This window comes from Sesamum indicum, linkage group LG9, assembly GCF_026168435.1.
Source record: "Sesamum indicum cultivar Baizhima isolate 11 linkage group LG9, ASM2616843v1, whole genome shotgun sequence".
Classification (NCBI taxonomy): Eukaryota; Viridiplantae; Streptophyta; class Magnoliopsida; order Lamiales; family Pedaliaceae; genus Sesamum; species Sesamum indicum.
Genome location: NC_142665.1, coordinates 21,037,001 through 21,046,715, shown reverse-complemented (window position 1 = coordinate 21,046,715; position 9,715 = coordinate 21,037,001). Strand labels below are relative to the sequence as shown.

At 30.0% G+C, this 9,715-nt stretch overlaps 1 protein-coding gene across 1 annotated transcript; it reads left to right on the top strand.

The window, feature by feature from the left end:
- Positions 1-8,049: 8,049 nt before the first annotated feature.
- On the top strand, positions 8,050-9,511 carry LOC105178338 (transcription factor MYB90). The gene is made up of 3 exons (XM_011101804.3): positions 8,050-8,419; positions 8,540-8,669; positions 8,919-9,511. The coding sequence occupies exons 1-3, from the start codon at positions 8,299-8,301 to the stop codon at positions 9,466-9,468; spliced, it is 801 nt and encodes a 266-aa protein (XP_011100106.1). The 5' UTR covers positions 8,050-8,298; the 3' UTR covers positions 9,469-9,511.
- Positions 9,512-9,715: the final 204 nt, after the last annotated feature.

The window sequence follows — 9,715 nt, the reverse complement described above, 5'->3', positions numbered from 1 at the left end:
TAAAAAGCTATGACAAGTTACAGCCAACAAATATTGCATGATCATAATAAATAATTATTTATTTCTAATTATAATAATTAATTATAAGGAGAGTTTGGCACAAAAGGGGAACTACTCGACCAAACGTTATCAAAATCTGCGCCCCCACCAAAAAAAAAGAAAAAAGAAAAAGAAACAATGGCCAAACATTATGAGTGTGATATATACTGTCAGATCTAATTTTGTGGTGGGGCTTATAAGCTGTTTCAGGACTGATCTCCTACATATCAGTTAAGGGGAGTTTGGAACAACTTAATAATGTGATTTTCTTTTTCATTTTTTTTCCTTGCTTTTCTGTTTTAATACAGTAAAACCTCTATAAATTAATACTCTATAAATTAATAAACTCTCTAAAATAATAAAATCTTCCGATCCCGACTTGGGCCTTTGTAAAAAAATATCAAATTCGATAAGATAATAAGATAATAATTTTTTGAAAAAATCCTTTATAAATATTAGGTCCCATTAAAACTCTAAATTAATAATTCATAAATATTATAATTATAAATATTATGGTAATTTATTAAAATATGAAGTATGTAATGCTTTACGCATTTGATCATTCATGGATGATTTTGCGATGCCTTTTAAATGAGAAGACATGAATGGGTGTTATGAATTATTTTATTTTTATGTCGAGATTTATATAGTATATGTTTCATTCATTATGCATGAATATATTCAATTAGTTATAATAGTTATTTAAGTGCAACGAATTAATGTAAACATGTATATTTAAGTAATTCCAATGAATTGATACATGCGTCTGTGAATATAATAGTTAATTGTATACAATGAATTGATATTATACATGAATATATTTAATTAGTTACAAAGAATTGACTGATGCATGAATTTAATCAATAAAACATGTATGAATTCATTTATTTTCAATACATATGTACTAAATTTGCTGAATTTAAAAAGTCTCTCTTTTAATTAATAAAATATTAATTTATCGATAAATTAATATCTCTCTAAATTAATAAAATTTCATGGTCCCAAGATTATTAATTTATAGAGGTTTTACTATCAATAATGATCCAGTCCTGACAAGTCCATGCGTATATTTAATATTTTTTTATGCATATAACATTTTTTTATTGCACTTCATTATTTTCTGTTATGTTCAACAAGTATATATATATTTTTAAATCAAATAAATGATGTTATTTTTGTACACATAAAGTGATATGTTCGTATCAAAATGGTAGAAGAGATATACTAAGATTTATAATAAAAAATTCCATCTATAAAATCATTTTAGGTTTTTTACTTGCATTTAATATAAACATGCATGTATAATTATTTTAAAATAAAATAAAAAATAATATTTCTGTATTCGTGACGTCTATATATTAAATGTAATAAAGAATTTGAAACAAGGAATCCAATCCAACACAAATAGAAGCCGTACGCGAGTGCCAAAAAGTGAAAGAGTTGGTGGAAGGAGAATTAAAGTGATGGGTGAGAAGAATGTGTACGCAACGTAGTGAAGAGAGAGAGATGTAAACCCTCTTCTTCCACATTTATTGGAGGTGGAGGCCAATTAATATTTGTAATTGTCAGTCCATTCCCTTTTAATAATAAGCTCTTTTTAGTGAATGGACAAAGCAACAACTAATTCTACCCGTCAATTTAACGACTTTAATGTTCAAATGATTTTTTCCTTAGTATAGTTGCAACTTGTGCCAGTAGTCAAGCCTGCTTTTTATTTTTATTTTTATGCTTTTTTACAAAAGAACCAAATTCATAATTATGTGGTTGTTTGAGTGAGAGGTTGGTTGGCTAAGCTTATAAATTACTCATAATATTTATAAGATGCTTGAAAGTTTATAAAATTGTAAATATTTATTTGGTTAATTTTTTTTAAAGAATTTATAAAATCTCAAAATAAAATATTTTGGATCTTATAAGCTCTTTAAGAAAAAGTTAAAAATTTCCTATCTTTTTTTATAATATCTTATAAGCTGTATAAAATCAATATATTATAACACGAAAATATCATTCATACACTTACGCACGGTTAGGAATTTGTAATGCCGTACACTGAAATGTTTGGCCCTCACTAGAGGAAAAATATTATTGCCTACGATTTTATTGACTATGGATTAAAATCGTGAGAAATAATTATTATAACCATGGTTAAATAAGAATCGATGCAAAATTTTAACTTATTTATCATGAAAACTATTTTTTGTCATGAATTCCAAGACAATCCTCTCGGTTTAACAATGATGAGGGACAAATTACTAAAAGTACCCCTCGTAAAAAGGACATCCATGCTGAAAATCCGCCCCTAGCCAAAGTTATGCGGAAAGATGGAAATCCGCATGATTGCGGATTTCCGCCCGCCATGCGGTCAGACGCTTAATCAACGACGAACCGTCCGATTAGAGACTTAAGGTTCATGATTATGACACGTGGCGGCTCATCATAATCAATTCTAGCTCTATAAATACACTCTGCCTAAACCAATCAAAGGCAATTGATATTTCTATTAAGTCCAGTTACCTAATTTTACGTACATTGATATATCTCGACTAAAACTAAGTTGAGCGTCGGAGTGTTTTCTCGGGGACCGACCTGACTAGCTTGACGTGCTTTCTGATCCTCAGAAATTATCAAAGATCCAGGAGTAACGTGGCACGATTGAAATTGCTGATCGAAGTCACCTTATACGAGCCCGATCAAACAAGTCCTCAATATCTTCGAACCTCTTCCTGTTTAGACACCGCTGAACATACAATATCTAGCTCGAATAATCTGAATCCTCTGCTCTAACTTCTCAATCTGATTTTTGTAGCTGTTTTTCCTTGGGTTTTAATTTTGTCCCGTCTCTGAAGTTCTTCCAGGCACCAACTCAGCCTATCAAGAAACGAGCTATATATATATCTCCCAATGTTCCATTCTATTGAGACCATCTACGTTTCACCCGCTTATCACAATTCTCTAATGCGATCCACGCAGCTTTCTATGTTTCGAAGCATTCGGCTCTCCTGAATACATATAAACCTACATACCTAAGCTTGTGTATTATCCTATATTGAAGCATCAATATAAAGGCTAGAATAAGACCGAACAATAACCAAAATTGACTTGCGCCACAATAGATCAAAACCACCATATCTACTCTCTGAACTGACTGTCAAACCACTTATGTCCAATCTGCTCTTGATCAAGTCGATCCAACGAGAATTCATAATACAAAAGGGTATTTCGACAACTTCACCATAAAATTCTACACAGATGTTACAAAATCCAAAATATATTAATTAAGTTGCACATATATATGATCTTTGTAAAGTAAAATTAAATCTCACATCAGAAGAAAATTTATATAACAGTAATACATTTAAAATAGATTAAAAAGATGTTTTATTTATGATATGAAAAATGAAACAATATTAATCAATTCCAATAGTATACATAAATATCATGATCTAAAGGAGTTTAATACAATTTATCCTCCTATAATATTGCAAATGAGCAAATTACTCTCTATGATAGAAAAAAAATAGCAATTTATTATATCCTGTCTAGAAAGTTAAAATTGGTTCATTTTAAAAAATACAGAATAATAAATTACTAATTTTTTAAAAAATACATTATTTTTTTCATAAAGAATAATTTATTTATTTAGAATATTACATAGATTGGTTGTATTTTTTCCTAATTTAAAGTGGAAAGGAAATGTAAAGTGGGAGTGAGTGGATGGAAGTAGAAGTACGTGGACGGATTTGACTATTCACTCCAAGAAAACGAGAGGGGCAGACCTGAAAAGCCCCCACACACAAAAAGCTTTCACTATGTTTATTTTCATTTCTAATTTATTTTTGATACAAGTCAAAACATACCTAATGTTTACCACCATTCAAAAACACCTTATTTAGGTATTTTTAATTATTTTAGCATAAAAACATACATATATATATACACACATATATACATAAATATATATAAAAAAGGCATGATTTGACAATGAATAGTAATTTTTGTCTTCCAAAATACAACATTAAACATATAATACGTATTTTAAATTATCTCCAAAGACATGATTTGACAATGAATAGTAATTTTTGTCTCCCAAAACACAACATTAAATATATAATACTTATTTTAAATTATCTCCAAAAATAAATCCAAACATACATACTATCTCTAACACACACTTATTTATCTTTGTTTTTCTCTCTCTATTTCCACAAAACACTCAGAAAATGAATTCAAACATTATGTTTAGTTCTTGCAGAACGTTGTTGAGATTTACTATCTTTGGGGGTGGGGGTAGGACCGTAGGGGGCACATCCATTTTGTGTTGCTAGATTTTTGTTCACCAGCTTTTTTATTTTTTATTTTTTGGTTTTGGATAATAAGTGGTCAAGCGTGTAGGGTAGTCGAAATTTCATTGTTTATAACTTCATGTCAGTGTATGCTCATTGCTGTCAAAAGTTACTATGTAGCTAGAAAGGTAAACGGAAGTTATAAAAAGTAATTTTGATTTTTGAAAATTTGAAATCAGATATTAAAATTTTGAAAGTGGTAGAACTTGATTGCATGGATGGGGGCAATATTATTTGCTTCTATTGCGCGTTGATGTAAAAGAACTGTGTGGATTTTTTTTATCATGTTTTTGTGTTAGATCTTATTATTATATGATTGAGTGGATGACTCGTATTTTTTAAAATTAAAAATATAATTTATAATTTAAAAGTGAAATAGAATACCATATATATACATAAGCATGATATTAAGATGTGAATGAATGTTCCATATATAGAGTACTTGGAGCAATTGATACATTCCGATTTGGGTTATCTTTAATTATTATATTACTAATATTAATCCGATGATGATGATGTTAGGTACAACGTACGAAAGCCATGACAGCTAGTGCTTGACATCATGTTGGCAATGCAAAGTCCAATCATGTTTTTCTGTTTTTCAATAATTATAGAAAATGTTTATCACTTTATCTCAATGGAAAAGCATCGCTTTGACATAGTTATTAAAATTAAGCATGACACACAATTTTCTGATGTGGTCAAGACTAATTCAAAACTTTTTTAAAGGTATCATTTCGTTCTATAATTCATATTTTTTTTTTTAAATTTTAAAATTGCTAGTACATAATTATTATTTTTCTAGGTAACAATCATATAATTGTATTAATTTATATTTCAATAAGCTAATAATATATTAATTCGATCAATACAAAAAATATATTATAATTAACTAAATTATAATAAATTTATATTAAATAAGATAAATAAACTCGAAAACCATGATGTCAATTTATTGGCACCTCAGCCTTAAACACATTATTTGAAAAGAGAGAAAGTAACAAGTTCCTTCCATATTAATTGCCAAGGTTCTTGGACCAATTTATACACATTATTTGCTTTTTCCTCATAATTAGGGGTGTTCAATTGGTTAATCGAATTGAACTGTTAAAAAAAATAATTGAAAATCAAATTGAATCTTTTATTCGGTATTCAATACAAATTGAATTTTCAATTGGTTAACCAAAAATACACACCCCTACGTATTAGATTCCACTTTGAGAACCTCGAATTCAAACCATGTTTTTCCTACATACACCATTATGTGGTACTTTCATTCCCATTGCGGCAATTACATTAGTTTATACATAGGGATATATAATTACTCCACCCTTCCTAACAATTTGGTGTAATTACACGAATATTTTTAAATCATAAAAAAATTACATTTAATACGTTTAATATATATATATATATATATTATCTAACAAATAGATCTCGTCTTAGTTAATCACCAAATTTTGTAATATTAGTAAAAAAATTTGAATGAAAATTTATATTTATTTCCAATTAATTTATTACTAACTTATTATAGGTCAAACAAATATTTTCAAACCAAACTACTCTTGTAACGATGACGATATACTTACTCAAATGCATTTGCGTGTAAAGAAACAGTCAACCCAATTTTGGTATTCACTCAAAGTTTTTCAGTTTTAGTATTCACTCAAAGTTTTTAATTTTCATCTACCTGAGTACCCTTCGTTAGATTGACCATTAAAACAAAGTCAACCCAATTTTGGAGGAAAACTAAGCGGAATCTTGTCTAGATGAAGGCGTTTTTTGCTACCATTTTATTCAATACACAAAATATGGCCAAGCAAAAAGAAAAAAGAAAAATGAAAAAAAAATGTGCTTTTTTTCAGTAAAATTGATATATATATATATATATATATATATAGAAATTGAATACAATATGTATTTCTTTTTAAAAATTATTATCCTCAATTATGAAATTGAAATGAATGAAATAGATTTATTTTTTGTGTTTTGAATGAAATGAAACTCAAACATGCTCTACATAGACAAATTTTTGCCTAATTTTTCCTTCAAAATTGGATAACTGTTTATTTTAACGGTAAACTTAACAGATGGTACTTAGACTGATGAAAATTAAAAACTCTAGGCTTCAAGTCTGATAACTTGAAAACTTGCGGTACTAAAACTAAAAAACGGATATACTTTGGATATGAAAAGTGAAATATTCCCTAATTTTTACGTAATTGACAACGAGCACTCCCAAGGTTTGACATAATTATAAATACTTCCTTATTATTTAAAAAATTATTAATACCCTCATGATTTTAATGACCGTCTAACAATTAGTTCAATTCGTTAATCACCATTCGAAACCTATATTTTGGGGTGAACTAACCAAAAGCATTTACGGACTATGAATCATAATTTTGTTTATTTTTAAAATCTTTAAATTTATTATGGACTATATAGATAATTTTTTACATCCATATCGTTCGATTTTTTATAATTTTTTAATATATTTTTTAAAAATACATCAAGAACAAGGACAAAGTTAACAATTCCAAAACTAATTTAAGGATTACACAATTCCATATAACATTATAATATGGTAATTATAATTTTTCAAACAATAACGAATATTCATAACTATACATGAACGGCATGAATGTATACAATATATTAAATGGAATAAAAAATGCAACAGAATTTATATTAGAACATGGAAACCTGACGTGTTATCAGGTTATAAATTAATGAATTGAACAAGAAAATGTTGAAGTAAATTTGATTTGGTCCAATTAATTATTTTCAAGAAAACAGAACATACTGCTGACCTTAAAGCAAAATGTATACAAGAAAACAGAATACACTGCTGACCTTAAAATGCTGTTGCCTTTTCTGCAGACCTAAATACACGGCCAAGGAACCCTCTTCGTGGTTGTTTCAGCTGCATATGAAATTACGTACTTGATTTGGTAAAAGTAGAAGAGTCTTTAATAGATTTCCCTCACTGCTCAAAAGACATAAATGTTAACCAAGTATATGCTGCACTCTCTGTATGTAACACAATAGCCCACGCACCATAACGTACACTACGTACAGATATTTGGTGAAATTCGTGTTCATTTTTGTCAATTCAAAACCTTTAACCCTTAATAAAAGTACTTTGGGAGCGATAAGCGCATGACAATAGGAATTTGTCCCAGAATTCCATCTCAATACATATTGTTTTCTAGAAGTATTACTTTTGTTTTTGAGTTTAAGGAAAATAATTCTTACAGTGTTTGCTTAATTACAACACGTACTCTCATGAATCACTACACTTTATCTCGTACCGAATGTCCGTTGCATATCACATAATCAACTGAATTTATTACATACTCATATTATATCCAAACATATATATTCTCCAAGATATATAATGTTCATTGGTCGAAATATTTTATTTTTGTCCGACTTTTGCCTGAAGGATAGCGTATGGTAGTCTCATAATTTAGATGGTAAATAATCATCACTATATATCTCGAAGTTTATATTTTATTTTTAACTTTCATCTAAATTAAACGGACAATTAATATTAAAAAGAAACAATTAAAACTTATGATGAGGAGATTTTCTCCACTTAAAGTCTTCTGTATTGAAATTTATGAACTCTTTCTTGAATATCGAATGCAGCACATTTGTAAGAATATATGGGTTAATTTATAAGGATACACTTGAAACCTTTTCGGGAGTATCTGAATTGTGGCAGTGAAATACGCACGTCAGACAGATCACAAATTAACTCGGAAGGCAACCAAAAACTTATTTAAATCTGTGAACACTTCGTGTGTAGACATGGAAGAGAACCGCAGCATGCATGTACGATGTTAACACTTCCATATTCTCCTTTTCGCATTCTTTAACGTTGTTGATCACTGTATAAATCATAGGATTCATGGAACATAAAGCAGTCGGGTTGAGAAAAGGGGCGTGGACGAAAGAAGAAGATGTTCTGCTAACCAAGTGCATCGAGAAGCATGGAGAAGGGAAATGGCACCAAGTCCCCATTAAAGCTGGTAATTTACTAACTCAAATTTTATTTTAAAAAAAATTATTTTGGAATTTGCTTGTGATTTTGTTGAAATTTTCATCATTTTTCCTTTTTTTTTTTTGGGGAAAAATAAATAAATTTGCAGGGCTAAACAGGTGCAGGAAGAGTTGCAGGCTGAGATGGTTGAACTATCTCCGACCGAACATTAAAAGAGGTTTATTCACGAAAGACGAAGTGGATCTCATTGTAAGACTTCACAAGTTGTTAGGCAACAGGCAAGTTTTCATATTACAATAGTTGCTATGAATAACTGAACATTTAGTTTAAGGCGAGTGATCAAACATATTCAAGATAAATTGAAAGACTGTTGTCGTGTGATTGATGGATGTTGCCGAACTTATAATGGGCTGAATGTTCTATTATCCAGCAACCATGTCATGAACTAGGACGGTCGCAAGCTGCGTAGTAATTGATTAAAACTTACGTATTTCAACTTTCATCTCAAACTCTGTATTTTGACACAGATGGTCATTGATAGCTGGTAGACTTCCCGGAAGAACAGCGAACGACGTGAAGAACTTTTGGAACACCCACGTCAAGAAATTATCTGGTGGCGGAAGTTGCAAGGAAAAAACCATGCAGAAAGACATCACTAAGAGTAACATCATCAGACCTCGACCTTGGACCTTCTCCAAATCACAATTAACTGCACGAGCTGCTTGGCTCAGTGAACCAAGCAAAACAAACCATGAAAATCCCGAGAACAAGAAGCCGATGTCTACATCTCCGTCATCACCGTTGCAAAACGATGATGCAAATTTGATCAAGAGCACGCAACCGCCATATTCATCATCACATGAAGCAGCAGATGAATGCTTTCAGTGGTGGAGCAACTTGCTCGAATTGACTGAAAATCGTGTGGATGGATTAAACACGCTTTCCTTTTCCGACGTCGACGGCCCCCAGATGGAACCATTGTTGTTGTCGTCAAATAATTACGTCAATGAACGTGGGTTCAGTAGTTTGTGGGGAGATGTTGATGTTTGGGAACTTGTAAACTTTCATGATCAATGATTAATTCATGCAATTAATGATCAGAATTGGCGCTTTTGCAGGATTTGAGAAGGAAAATTTTGCCTTTCTCAAATTTGGTGGAATTAAATTAAATACAGAGCAAATACATCACATGAAGATATTTTATCTGTACAATAAATGAATTGCACTTTTTATATAATTAGTTCATATTGGAGGGTGCCGAGTTTGAGCTAAAATTCCAATTTGAGAGTGATTTTAATATATTTGTTTGTGTTGATGTGGCATG